The 18889-nt window shown below is 40.8% G+C and overlaps 1 protein-coding gene across 1 annotated transcript in view; it reads right to left on the bottom strand.

Annotated features, from left to right (window-relative positions):
* LOC135493147 (AF4/FMR2 family member 4-like) overlaps positions 1-18889 on the bottom strand; it is a 64167-nt gene that overhangs the window by 11076 nt on the left and 34202 nt on the right. Inside the window, exons 9-11 of the mRNA XM_064780120.1 lie at positions 14350-14393; positions 2229-2409; positions 66-2008 (exon numbers count right to left, since the gene is read on the bottom strand). Coding sequence (XP_064636190.1) covers positions 66-2008; positions 2229-2409; positions 14350-14393 — 2168 coding nt within the window. The remainder of the gene's footprint in view (positions 1-65; positions 2009-2228; positions 2410-14349; positions 14394-18889) is intronic.

Raw genomic sequence — 18889 nt, 5'->3', positions numbered from 1 at the left:
TACTTTTTTTCAAAACATTTTTGCACAGGATGAATTCAAAGTAGAATAAAATAAGACCAACTTACTCTCTGTCAGTGACATTTGGAGGATTCCTGGAATGCAACTGCTTCTGCCGCTTCACGTCATCCTGGCGAACTTCTTCCAATTTACGCTTCGGAATCTTCTGTGATGGCACTGACAGATCACCAAAAACATTTGCTAGGATTTTCTTTTGGACACTCAGTTTCTCCTTTTGCACTTGAAATGGAATCTTGCCACCAGGTGGCGAGGCAGTATCTTGCAAGTTATCCCCCAGGTCTCCGCCATCAACGATTTCACCATCGTCTTCCTCTTCAGCAGCAGTTTCGTTGTGCATCAGATTACCGTCATTTTCTTCGTCATCATCATGGCTAGTATCAGTGGTTTCGTGCCGCACCAGTTCCACGCTGTGCCCAGGCATGATATAGCCAGGAAAACCAGGAGCGGGTTGCAAACCGTGATCACTATCGGAACTCGAATCTGACTTCTGGCCATCCTCTGGGCTAGCACTAGCAGACAGCTCCCCGTCCTCACACATGTAGCTGTGCTGGTGTTGCACGCCTCGTCCCGGGAAGTTGGCATAAGAACTGTTCCGTAGGTTCCCCTGCTGCATGAACACACTATCATCAACATCGCCGACCATACCCGGCCACATGGAACTAGTCGACGCGAGTCTGATCTTTGGTATGCGTTGTATCAAAGATCGATTTAAATGCACCTTAATAGAGGGGTGACCCTCAATATCATAACTGATATAGGACATAAGTCGTTTTGTACTTGAGTCGTAGCGGTCTTCATTCGACAGCTTCCGTTTCGGCAGATGAGAATTTTGATATTGGGATTCACTTTGGCAGGATTCTTTACGTAGTTTCGGTTCCGTCCAAGATTCATTTCTATCATCCCTTGAGCATGTTTCAAACGAGAATTTACGCTTCGGACTGAAAGATTCCGTGTTTGGTATTGGCGATAACAACGTTAGATTGTCACCTGATATGGCATTTAACATTTCACTAACATCAACATGGACGCCCCCCAGGGCTGGCACAGGTTCCGTTTTAAACGTCCGCTCACTTTTTACTTCAGGTCTATCACTTGGCCGAACGGGTGTTTTCTCTTTCCTACTTTTACTGGACTTTTTCGACCTATCTTTGCTATCACTCCTAGAATGGGCTAAAGGTGGCGCCTGTGGTTTTGGCATCTGCGATTTATGGCTAGTATGGCTGACCGGCACTTTCACAACATCAACATTATCCTCATCATCACTAGAATCACTACTCAAATAAGCTTTTGACTTGTACTTCAGATTCTTGTTGGTCCGTCCACTTGATTTTGGCACAGATACACTAATACTCTCCTTATCTTCCTTAATAGTGCTACAGATTTTCATACTTTGACCACCTTTGTGCAAACTTTCCACCTTTGGCTCCTTCCTGACTAGGTTAGACGTAGAATTATGCGTTAAACAAGGCTGGGAAATTTGTTTGTGCAATTTGGCAGATTTCTGACTTATTTTGGGCGATCTTGATATGCTCATTTCAGAAGCGGAGTTAGTCCGTTGTCTTTTTGAATTGGTTTCATTCATACGACCTATAGTGAGCTTGATGCCACCGTTCTTCGTAATTTCAGTGTGAACACTCGGTGAAACGTTCTGACCGTTTGAATTCGCAACAGCAAGATGGCAGCCATCTTCCTTATCGCTATGGTGACCATGAGGATCCTCGTCATCCGTACTAAACAAACTATGTCGACTTCGATCCCACGCCTCCTCCTTTCGGTCCTCGATTCGCTGAATTAACGGTGGTACCTCGTCTGGGATGCCAATATGCTTCCAGCTATCCTTCCAGCTATCAAAGTCCAAGCCATCGTTGTCAGGTTCAGTCACAGGTTGTTGTGGGGGTGCAGGGGTTGCGACAGCTGTCTGTTTGGCACAGGGTGATAGGGAGGAATTGGTCTCCTTGATCTGGTCCAGATAATGCTTGAGACCCCAGGCCTGAAACAGAATGATTTTGGAGATTATTTATAGAGAACAAAGTCTTTATCAATCAAGCCATGATAACATTGGAACCTGTTGACAGCTGTCCGAAGTGACGCTGTGTTCTGTAAACTGCCAAATTGGATTTTAGTAGAATTTTGATTCTCTTTTAATCCAGAAAAGCTGCACTGTCAAAACTTAAATTGACACAAATGTGACATAGCTTAGTTATGCGTACCCCATTCTCAATTTCTTTCCCTTCCTCATCTTTGTCTTCTTCCTCTCTCTGCTGTGTCTCCGGCACCTCCTCTGCCTCGTCCGATGATGAACCGCTCTCCGAGTTGCTGTCCGAACTCGAATCAGAACCATTCTCAGAACTGTCAGAGCTTGATGAGTGCGATCTCGATCGGGCAGTTGGTCTGAAATGATAGAAAGGAGTCAACATAAAAATCTCACAAAGTGTAAAACAGCATAGTCTTTAATGACTATACCAAAAAGAAAACAAGGCTGCTATGCCCCTAATCAGCCTCTTGGAACCTGGAACTAAAATACCAAAATTAGAATAATGATTATTGCAACCTGGAACTTATCGACAGGGTTTTATTTTAGCGATCTGATATAAAGTCTTGAAAATGATAAACAACACAAAAAGTATCAACAAATATCATAAAATAGTTTTCAAGAAGAATGCGCCAAAGCATTTTTTTACATCTTGAAGTTCCAGGTGCAGCCGCGCTGCTGAAAAGAATGCAGAACTTGACTGAAAGGTATTGTAATGGAAAGGTTCAGTGTGGGAGGTTATAATGTACCAGAGATGATTAACTTTCACACGGCTCATTTCAAGACACGCGTACATGAGCCGCAGTGCAATCCACGCATCAACCTACACTTGTTTGAACAGGTCAATGTAGTTTAGTAATGTTGAAGTCAACTTGTCGTTTTTTACTGGTTGTGGAAGAAATCCTATTCAATCAGGTAGAGCAGCGTGAGAGTTCTCTGAAGACGGTAAGAGACTTTCATCTGGTTTTAGTAAACACAACCAGTTTGTTACCAGCAGTACCCGGTAAATCAAATTCTTCATATCAGGTCATTTCGTACAAGATCTATGCATATTTCTTGAATTCTTAATAATCGGAATGGTCACAGCGCAGGCTGTCATGAAATCTCTGCTTGATGACGAAGAAACAATCAGATTTCGTTTTTGTCATATGTCATGACTGAATTTGCCTCATTTGTAAAGTTGCTTGACCGTCTCCCCAAGTTTTGGACTCAAAACATGAATGAAAATCTTGATAAAAATGATAACTTTAATTGGTCTAATGTTATAGCAGTAGTCCATTAGATTGGATCCGGTTATCCCGGAACTATCGTCTGCCATGCAATCAGACAACACCTGTCAATATGGCAAAGTTAACCAGGCAGCCATTCAATTCGAACAAACCAGATAATTTCTGAACAAACATAAAAGCAATGAAATGTTTAATTGAACTCTGCTCTAAATTGTTGAATAAATTTGTATAACACTAAGAAATACAGCAGAAAGATTTCATTTAAACTTTACATAAACAAATTTGAAACACAATTTTCTGTTTCACAAGGAAAATTAAGCCCACGTTCAAATCTCACAGTCTTCTTCAGGAAGACAGCCCGATATTACAACTGTCACATTTCTAAGGGTTAATTTGGACCCCTTCTGACAGCATTCCTTCCTAATACGGCTGCCAAAAATGCCACTAAACAAACACAATCCCTACTTATCCAGCCCATTGACGGCATTGTCAGACTTCCTGTTATTATCGGGAGAAACCTGGGGTCAAAGAAGGGAATGGAGAGAGATAGTCCTTGAAGGTCAGGACAAGGGCATGAAGACAGGACTTGAGTCAAAGGGTTCTGATTAGCAAAGCCTCATCTCAAAGACTACTGTTTCCCTCCTTCAAACCCCAAGTCATAAACTTCATCAGATGATCAGCATTGAGTCCGCATACTTAAAGTGACATGTTAAACTGCCCTCCCCCCCCCCCCAAAGACAAATGCTGCTTTTGGACCCTGGACATCTGCGATTCCAACATTTTCTTCCCAGTTTTACTTGCAAACGAGAGATCTTTTAGTCGCACCCAGCAGAGGTCACAGCAACAAAGATCACACGTTTTCACAGTGCTAAAGGTCCCGCCATGATTCACCTCATAGGAGATGACGATTATTTACCTCAGACTTGAAGATCAATATTGTCGTGGGAGTCTCAAGCCAATTACACCCACTCAACAATCTAAACCAAAGTGTAATATCATGTGCAGTGCCATCACACGTACATCTTGACCTTACCATTTACTGTCATTGGTTTTCTAAGGTTGTGGCCACAGGGTAGAGCCAGAGCTTGAGATAGAATAAGACAACGCCAAGCACACTGAGTGCTCCCATGAATAATGAAATGTAGTTACCAGCCATAGGTTAGTCGGTAAATATTTTCCAGTTTGTAGCCATGACTCTCAGCACGGTTGTGAGCACTGATATTGTGTTAATCTAACTGTCTTTAGCCACAGGCGACATGAATACTAAATGGAGAAGGAAAAAATACCAGTCGGGTATTTGTCATGTCAGAGATAGTAAGAGAGAAGCTATCCCATGGGTTTAACCCTTTTGGGGTGAAGCACACAGCACAAAACAAATATCATCAGCTACACAGAAAGTATAAGCTTCGATCCTTCTGACATGCACTCCTATTAATTGCAGAGATGTCAATAATGAGCACAATTATTCATCGATCAGGTTGTACTCCACACACAGGAGGTGAAGTCTTGAATAACATGGGTGAACTCTCACCAAGCAATCTTTCCTTCAACTTCTAAGTTCATAACACAGCCTACTTTAGGCTAATGCGTCCTTGAGTGTTTCACTTAACCAAAGCAGCCGATTCCAGGTGTGAAGCCTACAGACCACACACAGGCTTTTACACCAGACTACAACGTGATCCCTCCTCTCACAGCAGGCCTTTGTACGATTCAAAGAAAATCTGCGAGTGGATGCAACGTGCGAACTCACAGAGTTGGCAATCTACACCTGAAGTTGAGAGCAAAAAATAGGGGCTAGAATCATCCTTGATTTTAGTCGCATCCTGTTGAGTTCACGTAGTCAGACCAAGACGACCTCAGAGGCCTACAAGACCACACAGAAAATGTTCCCAACACACAACAAAACAAATAGGTAACCAGGGTAAAACCTATCAGAAGTTGAAGTTGCCACTTCAACACGAAACCCACCAAAGAAACCTTCCTGAATGGCTCTTGAACGTGACATTTTGAAAATGGCACTTCACGTTGCTCGCACAATAACTGGAGATTGTGAAAGTGAAGCCTGAAATATTTGAGTATTCAGCTGTAGCATCCTCTTGATAATGTGAGTTATAGTTGTGTTTTAATTTTGCTGAAAAATTACCAATACTTTGAATATGTTTCTGTCGCGGTTGCCTCAATTCGTCATACTGAAGGTATTGCTGCATGACTGTAGGGAATCGTATTCTCGTCACGTCTTGGCCGATATTGTCCATATATCATTGCAACTTTTTCACAAGAAATAACGAAACCATTTTTATCACACAGCACATCAAAACCTGGTTCAGTTTATAACTGACAGCCTTCTTTTCTACAATACAGGGATAATAAGCGTCCTTTGAATCATATCTTTCAGGATACAAAGCGCTAGCCTCAACCTACCACAGCTGAGAAACCATAGCATCCCTTCTACTATGCTAATCTACACACTACATACAAGTGACAGTCTACACACGATCAATGCTTCACCTGACCAACCATGTGAAGCTCTGACGTCTGCTCGTCTTGTCTGCAACACAACAAAAACAAACGCAACAAAACCAAAATACACCTCCACAACAAACAGAAATCTCAAACGAGTCGAACTCACATGAGGGTAAATTGGTTATCTTTAACACGGATTCGAATTCGATTCATATTGCTTTCATTTTGAACACAAAATCCTAGAAATTGTTGACAGTATTCCTGTGTGTACTACATCGCCATACATTGCTCAGCACTACTCTCACGAGCAGGAAATGACTGGGTGATTATAAATGCATGTTTTGGCCTGGCAGCCGGGCTCTGGCGGCGTTATATTATTAGAAAACATCAAAGGTTATGGAGTGTGGTGCCAGAAGAAAATCATGTCTGCGTTGGTTTTGCGTCAATTCTGGAATCGGGTTTAAATATTGTTAGGCTACAAAGATCACAATCCATGCCACGATTTCACAAAGAGGTGTCGGATTTTACAAAATACTCAGAGATTCGATGAAGGGATGAACAAAATTCACGAAATGTTCTGTTGACGTCTAATTGTGCCGTGTTTGCGATGAGATCCGCTAATAATAACCGCGGACAATTTTGGCAGGGGTCAGATGGGGTGTCCTGTTTCATGCGGACTGGGACCAATTATTCTTAAATGGGCAATATCATGAAATCTGATGGCAGTTTTCAAGAGCGGCGCTTAAAGGCGGTAGATCAAACAGACTGAAGTATTTCTCTGCCACATTCTTTAGAATGGAATCATCAGTCTTGACATGTGAGCTTCAAAGCATGTCAAGCTGCACTAATAGCTATATGGAATAACCACTTGTGGGGGAGAAAATATTTTGGTATTTCACGTGACAACAACTATGGGGATTTGCTGTTGGGAATATTTTTTTCTCACTTTTCCCCATATCCGACATGCAGATCGAGAGCATGGCTGCCTGGAGTGCTTTAGGGCAATTGTATGTGAATCGAATATGTTTAGTAAGGCTGCAATCAGTCACTCTGGTTAGCGGTGATGCAATCGGGCACTGCTTTTCAAAATGGTGGCAACTTGCTAACACCACTGAATTCAGCGACTGAATTCAGCGCCTCAAGATTGCAAGTAAACATACCAATGGCTACCCCAGAACACCTGCCACTAACTGACAAACAGTATTCATATATTCACACAACAATTTGCATAAATGACATAGTTATATTGGGATGGTAGTCGCAAATACTTATAAACTGATCACCTTATGATATGGGAAATGAATTTTATCGCATCCAATTCTAACAGATTGGAAGTATTATGACTTATTCTTTATTATGTAAACCATAACACTACACATGTATACACAAGACCAACAGTGGGTGTGGCTATTTATACCACACTGCTGTAGGGAGGGTCATTAGCCAGGAATGCAATGAGACAGACAACCTAATCAAAGGAGAGGCAGTGGCGTGCGTGATCATCGCCTCAGGGGGCAATGGAAGACAAGCTATGTCAATAGCACATCTTGAATCACTGCTGATTTTAACCTCAGGTGATAGTGCATGCCACTGCAGTTTCTCATTGGTTCAACTTGCGGCCATTTGGATTCAGGGGCAGACCCAGCCATTTTGGGTCAGGGGCGAATCAAGCCCCATTGACTGCTCCATGCCCAAAGTTTTCAGCCAACGGCTTTTTCTTAAGTAGCCAGAGAACTACCTCTAGCGTAGGAGCTTTAGCAAGGATTCTCTACTATACCTCAATCTTGATCACATCAAATTGTCAACGTGCTCCACAAACCATGCAACTGAGCTATGTGGCTCTCCACTTTTTTTACAACTTAAACCGGGCTATAGTAAAAATATCATATTGGTAAATTGGAGAACTAGCCTGAGAGGCACATGGTAACACACCACGTATTGGAGAATTGATAAAAATCTCGACAAGCTCTGTAATGGCCTCTGCAGCCAGTCCTAGCATTCTTCCAATAATTCCGTGTAACATCAGACGAATTCAGAGTGGTCTAACATGAGCTAGCCTAAGTGTGCTTGTATAGCTCTCACAGCAACAGAAGACACAAAACACAGAGAACAAGAGGCCCAAGGGCCTGGCGCTCAGCTGAAATATATGAACATGGAAAGTACCCGATAGATCTCTTTCAACCTCAGTTTTGTCAATATATCAGGCAAACATACCAAAGTAAAAAGACTTTTAAATGGTGACAAATATGCCACTTATTAGTCAAATCTAAGTGCCTGAGCCAGGCTGACCTTGAAAAGTAGGTCAAATAGAAAGCCCATGTGATATCATGTAAAGGAGACTTATTGTACACCAACCATAAAATTCATGTCACTCTGGATACAGCAAAGGCTTTAAAATAGAAAAAAAAAACCAAGATGGCCGGCCACCAAATTATTCAAAAAAGTAAAGAAAATGTATTTACAAGTGAAAAAAGTAAAAATTAAAAAAAAAAAAAAATTGACCCGAAGTGGGATTGGAACCCACAACCTTCAGAGTCATACAAGAGCGGGAAATTCAAATCAAGCTTAAACTCGGTCAACACAGATTTTGGCTCAGTAATGCCAACTGGTAGTATCAATCAAAACTACTCTTAGTAGTTTCAAGACCTACATGCATGCGGTCCTTTTCAACTTTATTTCAAGCTTCTATCTGCTTGAATAAAGCGCCAACAAATTGTTTTGTGATTTAGGCTTTTTGCCCCCTGGTGGCCAAACTGTTAATCCTGCCGGACCCACACTTGGTCTATTCAGGAGTCCTGAAGGGTCTAAATGGCTTATAGGGAAAATCTATCGCCTATCCGCCATAGTTTTGAAACGTGCCTGTTTAACGGACAGACAGACAGACAGACAGACAGACGGACATTCATTCTACCATTTACTCATATGAATAGCTCAGCTTGTCAGCTGAGCTAAAAAGGGTGACATAGACGGGGAAATGTACACCACCGGATACAGTCTGTGCTTGATCAGGCATCGGTCAGATGATATCCTGAACAAGGCATCTATGGAAGCAAATCCAGAAAGAGACTTTACCTTCGAAGGGCACACTTATTACTCAGTGAAAAGTCAGTCCTGTGGGCTGTTTTCCAATTCAAAATAAAAGTGTAACCTCTTTAAATTAGACTCACAGACTGAACCATAACACTCAACAGCCAACCGTGCCCACATGATGTGAGCCGAGAGCTGGGCTTAAAGATGAGCGAGTGGTGTACTACATTTTGAAAATTGTCTATCGTCTACGACATGTGACAGAACAGGATCTAGTGGACTTAATGATGAGGTACTATCAAATAAGGTGTCCATCAAATGAATCATGAGGGACTGTTGAGTTATACTCTAAGCCTGTCCTATAGGGCTAGGCTATGGTTTTTGTCTTTTTTACAGCTACAGTACAGCCATGCACAGCGCAGTGTACAGACAGCACAGGATTGCAAACCAAAAACATGAGCATTGCTGCGTAACGAAACTGCAGTGGAATTCATACTACGATGTCATAATGTGACTTTCAAAATAATTGTAAACAAACGTAAATGGCGAAATTTGTTGCAAAATTGCCAACCACAACAACTCAGGGACCGTAGCCAAAATGGCTGACGGCGAATTCTCCGGTCGCTAGCGCAGTCCATAAACAAGCATCAATTTCACCAACTTTGGGCGCAAGCTTGGTCATCAAAGTTACAGAACTGTTAGAAATACATCCAAACAACATATATATACAGTTAAAAGTGCATAAAAATCCCGTTTCAACCTCCGGCTGCTACCTTTTTTTCTCCGCCAGACGCCGGGCCCTACCGTACCGGTCGTTATTTAGTGCGACCGCCACCAGAGTGTTTATCACGATCTTTCGCCGTTTTAATAGCGCGTTTTAGGCAGATTAATCAATTATTACATGCATGCATTATATATCACCGAAATGATAATTGCGTAGGCTATTTGAAACTAAGTTCAGATATTATTTTTGATCTTTGAATTGAATTTAGGCGAGTGATTTTTGACACCCGGTCGACATATCAGGACTTGTAAAATTCACGCGAGATCGCTTGCATCATCGGCACGTTTGAAAACCGAATTTCACAAGTTCCACAAATATTTATCACATACCATATGTATCACCACAAAGGTAACTCTCTAGACTATTTGAAACCAAGTTCAGATACTTATTTTCACAAAAATTCGAAGCTATGCAAGCGATTTTTCAGTGGTAGAGATCGACGGAAACAAATTTCTCGCTCTAAAATGACATGAGACGAGCACCAACTTTCGCTAATTTGTGCACAAAATTTCCGCAATATTATAAAAAACTATCGATAAATCTGAATTATATAGACTCTTTTCAGTACCTAAACAAATTTCAGGTACATAGTCATGTTGATTAAAAGAGTATCAACCGATTGAACATGAGAAAGTTCACTCATCTTCATTGAAGCAGCGACTACCGCCATTTTTAAATGGTGGCATCTCTTCTATCGATCGGCCAATCAGCGGCACTGCTTGCAAAAAGTTGAGCCACCGCCAAATTTGAAATGGCCAAAATTCAGTCAATGTGCCTGCAGCGCCAACTGGTGGTGAAAACCATATTAATTCCATTAAAAGTAAAAAAAAAAAAAATATTAAAAAATATTCAGCCACATTTGAAAACAATATTTGCTCTGTGGACCGAGGTAAAAAGGGAAATAAATCTAAACGCGAAATGACCTCATTCTCTTAATACAGGTCGGATCGCGCTGATTTTTCGTGTTTTGAGTTCACCTTGGGCAACTCCTAATTTAGCACCGTCAACGAAGTGGCTAGGCCTTCCCAATCAGAAATGTCCAATTTTGTCCACAGATGGGTCCCTAGATGGATGGATTGCAGGACGGACACCATTTGAACAGCTATTCTACTAGCTCCGCTGACTTTGTCAGCTGAGCTAAAAAATGTTGAGAATTAACCTTGCATGTCACATATGAGAATGCCCCTGCTGCAAATGGGTTAAGCAGATCAATAGACCAGGTTGTTCAAAGAAATCTAAACCATTAACTATTGAGTTGTGTTTTATTTCAGCATCTTTGAAGTCAACATCATCAATTTATTTGAGTTCATATCGGAAGGCACTTCAGACATTGCAGGCAAATCAAACTGAAGGAATCTATAAAAGCTTTTCAGGAATGCAGACCAAAGATGCCCAATTGAAATTCTACGAATGTTTCCAATAACAAGATTGGATAACAGACAATCAAAGCAATCTTTTAAAAAATTTCTTCAAAAATGCTCTTATCAGAATGTCTAGCGGTTAAAGAAGCAGTGGAATGCATTAACATTGTACCGGTAGAATAAAAGGAATGGCGTAAAAAATATGAGATGTGATATCGTTACAAATCAACCGCAATGAACTGAAAATCAACCGGCAAGGTCCAGTGTTCACTTCTAGTTCACAAGAAGTCAGGTAGGTGGCAGTAGTGAAGGAACAGTGATGATGGAGAAACCATGGTATTCTACCAACTGAATCCAATCGCAAGATCTTACTACGTTCTGGCCATTAAGTAGACAGAGTCACTAATTGGCCAAGAAACCCAATTGGGGTCTGATTGTAGTGGCACATAAAAACCAGAGAGGAAAAATTTCAACACTTTTCTGAATTGGGTATAAGAAGCGGAGCTATTCAGAGACCATTGCCTTCCCTCAAATCATCACATTAGAAATAAGATATCACAATATGGACAACACACAGGAAATCAAGGGCATGCTTGATGTAATCTGCGCTTTCATTGATTTTCATCGCAGCAAAGTAATTACACTTTGTACAATGAGCACGAACCTGCCTTTTATTATGACTTGTGTATCAATCGCGCGATAAACCAATCTTGGCATGCTATGATCACCGAGGAAACCACTTGGAGGCTGGGTTCATAACGAGTTTATCAATCGATCAAGCGACCATTAAAATGACCATGTCCAGAGCGTATTTGTCGGTTATTTGATTGTTAGATGTTCTCAGCCTCACTCAAGCGGCTGGTGATGAAACCCAGAATGAAACAAAGCGAAATGAAATCATCAATATTCAATACACTCCAGTCATGGTGTTAGAGTACTAATGTGGGTTCTGGGTGATAAGTTGTTACAGGTAGACTGGATACCACCCATCTCGTGGCAGTAACATCAGCCGCTAGATCATTCGGAACCACTTCTAAAAAGATGAAATTGCCTGTGAAATGATTTGAAGCAGTCTGAAATAACTAAAGTAACGTTTTTATGAATTGCTATTTATCGAGAACCACTCAGACAAAAGGTGCGTGGCAATAAGAGCACTCACTTCGCGTAACTTCATTTTAGACTTTAGGGAACCCAAGAGTTATTTTCTCAGGTTTCATTTTCTCATCATTTGTTTCACTACTGGGACAGAATATACCAAGAAATTTCACTCAATTTATCAATCAAATCCTTAAAGATAATCAATTATTCATAAATAGTCCTTTAAATTCATAATAAACGACCCATGCACAATAATAAATTCATAATAAAGCCACGATGAAGAATTACCGGCGAATCCTCCCCGTTAATATTCCCAAACATCCACGCTAGTAATTCGCGTAATAAGATAAAATGTCTGACTAGCATGCTCAGTGCCTCCTTAGCATGGCGTTGTCATTAATCATTATGTTTTATGTTGACTGATGAAACGGCAGGCTAATGACTCTAATAGGCCAGATGAGACCCGCCAAGGTTGAAAAGAAGACACCCACCCGCAAACGAGTGATTTTCATGGCTGCCACCTGGGATCATGATCACATGCAACAATGATCACTCGTTTGCTGTTGTCATCGCAAGTACACGCGACATGAATCAGTGATCGACGATCTGCAATCATTATCAAACCTAGCGAGTTACTCAACCAAGCCAACATTGCCACAATGAAATGCGGCTGTGATTTCAAGAACCAGCTACTAAAAGACCACATGAACTGTATGAGTGAATGCCATTTGCTGATTAATAATGAGGCTCAGCAGACCCCCGTACCAGCCTACATGTCATAATCCCAACCTCATATTGCACTTGCCCGCAGATTCCCAGGACATCTCTGTACCGTCCCCCATTACAATAGATGATGATTATCTTCAGCATGGATGGGACATCGCCAACAAATCATATCCGCCACACCACCCAGCATCGGAGGACAATACAAATACGCCAGTAGTCACCGGGCGAACAATCAAGATGCTAAACAGACAGGATATACGAATTCCCCCGAGGTTGGCGCCTGATTGCCCATGTGGCATACTCTCTAATAATTGCGGATTTGAACTCTCACCATTGTGCCGCAACGAGTGTAGATTTAAGAGCAGAGGGCTGTTACCTGCACTCGGGGCGCAACACTGCCATATTAATTCATAATACCAATATTTTAGTGCAGAGGGTGAATTGAAAATTTTATGTTTCTTGGGTCAAAATAGTCAAATATCTCTCTGATTGGGCCCATTTTTGCTGAAACAGCTAGTCACTCTATTAGGGTTACTGCGGTTTCAGATTGATCGGTTTTTGTCTACATTTTAGCTCTACCCTCACCGTTGTGTTGAGACAGCCAATACCAGTTCTGAATCAATTCCTTTAACAACAACCAAGGTTGTGGTTGCCCAGCTGGTGACAATGGATAGGCCTCTTTATACATCAGCAGGCCTCCACGCCAACCGAGCCTCATCCAAATGTGAAACCACCAAATCTATTGCCCTGGCCTGAGTACAGTATACTGTAGCTCACGGAGATGACAATCATTACGTGCGAAGCCAAGGGGTCGGCCATTGTTCAGTGTTTGCTTAGCATCGGGCTGAGTATCCCCGCAAGGCTATCGTCATTTTGTCGCTAAACAGAATTATGATCTCCGCAGCGCTTGGCTTATTATGATGGTGTATGGCAGTCCTCAAATGTGTCACTGGTAGTACTAAAGATCCCCAACTTTATCTTACAGTTTTTTTTCGAATTCCTGATACGATTCATTCAAGGGAGATCCATTAGACTAAAACATCATTAAACAAAATGTGTTTTGATAAAAGAAATGCATATTGATGAACTTTGACAATGAGAAGTACTTGGTTTTGAGAAGAAAGTGAAGGGGTGCTGTTTGGGAGAGGGCTGTTGTAGCAAAAAGTAAGAGTATGGCACCATCACTATGGTGACCACGGCACATAAATCATGATTTAATTCACTCATTAATATGCGAAAACCTGACTACCCAACTGCGTTGAAGTGACAGGCTCTATCATTATTTGATTAACAGGCTGGCTCTGTTTTCAAAGCACTCCAATGCCAAAGGCAAGTGCTCTGGGGCAGTCACCAAATAGATTGCAGTAATGCAAGATTTCTTCAATAATTATAATAATAACGTGCAACAAAATAGGGCAACCTAGATTCTGGAAATAGCATAAAATCTCATTTACATAGCAGAAAACGTTAGTTTTTTTGGTTTCTGCAAAAATGTTGTGAAATGTTGTGTCCAACAAGGAATGTTACTTCTGAGCAGTAAAACTTCAAGAAAAATAAGATCAAGCTAATCTATTCACATGATGATAGCAATGCAAAAGTTTCATCTCCTACCTTTTCCCAGATTTGTGTTCGCTGTCTTGTTTCTTGGGAAACACCTGTAAAATACAAATAGACAGGGTTTAAATACAATGATCATTAAAATAATTCAGAAGAGACTTTACTGTGTGATCCTCCTAGAATAAGGCAATTATAAAATAATGACAACCATATATTTATCTCGTTGACTGAGCTGAAAGGATAAAGTGGCATTATGGTGTTCAAATATGTATTTCAGCTTCCCCGGGGTGTATTAAACTGACAACAATAACTGATAGTATGTTGTATGAGGCATGGGAGAAGTCAACCTTTTAACTCGTCTGTCTGAATATTGCCATTTATTTCCAAATGGTTTTTTTTGCTTTGCGGCAATCATTCTTGTCTAGGAATAGGGTGGGCAGGGTGCTGATCCACAGCCTGCCCTTCCTATTCCAGACCAAGACCTTTGAACAAGTTGGATAAGGTGGCTGTGGAGTCAGGTAGTCATCAAAGGAAGATCCGGATATTTTAAAAACCAGGTACTGCACAACAAAAGCACTGGCCAAATCGTAAATGACAAGTTTAACAAAAGACATTTACCGCCCCATCCACCGCTCATATTCCCTATTCTCTTAGCCGAAGACTAAATCACTGCCACAAAGATCAGACGTAATGGACATGACAAGCCTATCATATTCCCGCCTCCGGCTCGAGCAATTCTTGTGGTGGAATCCATTCAAACGCTGGCGAACCTCGTGTATAAGACGAGCATATTCAATACAGCCAGGTGGGAAAAAAGTGTACTTGTCTGGCTTTGGCAAAGGACGTCAAAGAGGAACCATTACCGACCATGATGTTTTCGACACATTTTCGTTTGTGCCCATATTGCGTGAGTGGACTAAGGCCAGCCTTTTTTATACCTTGGTGCTCGGACATCTCCAGAGACAATTCAGGAGAAGAGGGTGGAAGAAGAAAAAAATTTAATATATTAGAATGCCCAAAAATACAAAAACAAAGTTTTGGAGATCCAAGAGGCGGCAGGTGGAATGAAAAATTTTCTTTTTTTTTTCTTCATTTTTTGGGCATTTGGACATTGGCGGATCCGAGAGATTGAAAACAACAACAAATTTTTATTTTTTTCAATATTCAAGAAAAAAAAGACAATGTCGGCGGATCCGAGCATATTTCTTATCACTTCTCTCTGCACAACATTTTCCTTGCCAAATTTTCATCTTCTCTTTAAAAGCACAACCTACGTATTTCCAATGTTTGATTGAAATCATCCGGGCTGCATTTTTTTCATCAATCTCCAAGACTTAGTACAAATTGAGTATTTTTTCCATTTAGATTGAGCTAGTCCTCAATCCAACACAACAACGAACCAGGCAGCAAAGCGGATCAGCTGTGATCACCTAACTAGCATGATAGGGGAATTGAAATCAAATCAGGGAGTCGCGATGAACAACCTGGCCGTAGGCGTACAACCACACAATATGATAATAGCCGGGAGTGTTCCTTGACAGTTTTGACAGCCCACACACTTGTCAAAACCAAATTATGTTTCTTCATCTTTTATTCATACTTGATATAGAGCTCAATCATGTCTCTCTCAAGATGTATTGTAAACGGAGAAATTTCACAAAATTTTGTTTCTCGCGTTCTGATCATTACAAGGAAGATAAATTGAACGAAAATGAACACTCTAATGGGTTTATCATAATGAAATCGATCCATTCAATGAAATGAATCAATCTGTAGCTGTTTATAGTCAGCTTTTTAAAGGAAGACACTCATCGTAACTGGTGGCTAGCTTTCTTCAAGTAATCTATGATACAGCACCATTTGACCTCAAGTTTCAACTATTATAGTCATTCTGTACAAGAAATCAGAATGGTCTAACGGTCTTCCTCCTCTTGCCCAAGTGGGAGTGATCTGCTTATGGCAACCGGCTGCCTCGATTAGTATTGCTATAGCTTGACATGTCTGACATTATTTCCCGAAGGAAACACGCCAAGAATATTATTCTGATTAAGGTGGATCTCTCGCTGTCTAGACTCCTTGCTTATGGCTTTTGGTTCAGTAACTTCAAAGTTCATCTGATAACCGAGACATGCTTTTCAGCTTCGATGTTCAATTGGACTAATATCCGACTAATCATTCATCGGTTTGAACTTTTGTTTTTTCCTTGGTCTACTCTGGGGAGGTCGCCTTATATTACACTGACAGCAACAAGAGTCAGGAGTCATTTGGCAATGTTCAGTATAATTTCAAAGTTACCATTTACCCTAACCAAGACATGCTCCTCATCCAGTTTGACTAATATCCAGTCAGTCCTGTACTGGCCTTTGATTTCTACCTTGGGCTGGTCACCTTTGTACTCTAAGTGGCCCACACCTGCCCAGAATCATGGTTCAACAAATTTACTCTGGTTTAGCAACTCATTGGTTCAGTAACTGAAGCTCCTTACTTCGACATATTTTGAGTGCCACTGCTGGCATCAACAGATCTTGTACTCAAGTAGCAATATATATGACTGATGAACTTGGTACTTCGGCCACATCAACAACTAGACAGTTAGTATGCAAAGCTGCACCCAAGCATTTTTCCAAAGGCCACATTAGAGGAAGTGACTGGCCATGTATAACTGTCCTCAAACAACCCGGCCCAAACAACACCACCCATTCATGCACAACAGGTTTTAAAAATCCCCCTTTCAAGGGATACATTAGACAAAGATGTAATAGGCTTATGCATATATTTACATTCTGGCTAATAACACATCACAAAACTTCATGACTGTCAGATTTCCAACCCTCCAGCCAACTACATCATTCACATTTCATAAATTGCACTTTATTGCAATTACTTATGTATGCCAATTCTATTCATATATGTTGGTGGGCAGTTTTTAGTCATGTACCAATGACCTGCACAACCAGAGCCTTATCCTCACACGATTTGGTGGGGGTTAATTAAGTCTATTAGGAGCATCCTCCTGGATGCACATGATAAACAAATTGATCCAAGACACGGATCTGTCATGCTGAGATCATCTGATTGATGTATCGAGATTGCTATTGATTCACATCAATATCTCCTTCACACATCACTGACTTGTTGCTATGGTGGGTTTGTTTAGCATTGCTATCATTTGTGGCTGTTTCGGCTGGGGAGAGTCCACATTCTGGACAAGTTTACAATATTTTCATCTAGAACCCTCGACTTTGACATAAGGCCTCAACTCTCCCTTGGTTTACCAAAGTGTGCGGTGTCACAGAATACTTTAACTAGGGGGACGTGATGTCATCTTCTCCAATGCGAAGTCATGAGCATAATTGCACTGAAAGATGTGACGAGCACTCCAATTAGTTATCTCAAAGATGCCAATCATATTAGCCAATCACAACTTATCTTACAAGTATATTTTCCCGGCAACATTTGCACCTCACTGAAATAACCATCAGTTCAAGAAGGGTACATCTCTTTGATCACCCCAAAAAAAATTAAGGAGAATTATTTGGACTGAACTGTATGGCAAGCCGTTTGCTTCAAAAAGTCGAAATGATTTTTTTTCTAGTCGAAATGATTTTTTTCTAGTCAAGATATTTTTTTTCAAGTCAAGAAAAAAAATTTGAAATTAATTTTTTTTTCAAGTCGAGATATTTATTTTTCTTCTCATTTAACTTATTGAAGTTGAATCAATTAATAAAAATTTCACTGCGAGAAAAAAATGATTATAAAAATAAAAATAGTGTTTCTTAAATATAATAATGATATACCGAAATAGTGTCGAAAGTAAAAATTTCATACTCGAGTAAAAATTTCGTACTCGAGAAAATAATCAGTCGAGCGCTACAAAAATAAAGTCGAACATTATGACGTCATCCGTTTTTGTGTACATTGCGCGCGCTGTTCCAATTCAACACCTGGCCAGCCGCGATCAGGCCCGTGTGTCGTGTTATTCTGCAAACCCTCTATCGCGTGCAATACCTGATCGTTAGTGCTGTGCATATGCACCAAGACCTCCGCAAAATCTTCTGCCAAAACGGAACCGGCACCGAAGTGATCGCATGCACGTATATACAGCGCACTCAGAATTCCTAGAATGTCATCTAGTAGCCTGGAACAGTTCTCTAGTTTGTTTTGATCTAATGATTGTCTGGCCCTTTCAGATCGCCGGACCAAAGCGGGACACTGACGCAGACACTCGGCAATGTCAACAACATCGCCTCCTGCCATCTTGCATACTGTATAGACTGGTCCCCTGCTATGTATATATGTGGGCATTAGAATGCGAAGTCAGCAAGAGAACGGCTGGGGACGAGTCGACATACTGTACACGAAAAGTGATGACGTCATAATGTTCGACTTATTTTTCTGTCTCGAATGTGTTTTTTTTTGTTGAATAGGAAATTTGTCATTTGCAATAACTTTTTATCGACTTGAAAATTTTTTTTTAAGAATTAGAAAAATAATCAACTGATAAGTTGTATATAAAAAAATTAATGAAAACAAATTTTTTTTACTAAAAACAAAATATGTATATATATTTAAAAAGTCGACTTAAAAAAAAACT

This window comes from Lineus longissimus, chromosome 9 (assembly GCF_910592395.1).
Source record: "Lineus longissimus chromosome 9, tnLinLong1.2, whole genome shotgun sequence".
Classification (NCBI taxonomy): Eukaryota; Metazoa; Nemertea; class Pilidiophora; order Heteronemertea; family Lineidae; genus Lineus; species Lineus longissimus.
Note: the sequence above shows the minus strand (reverse complement) of the source record. Positions and strands in the feature narration are given on the sequence as shown.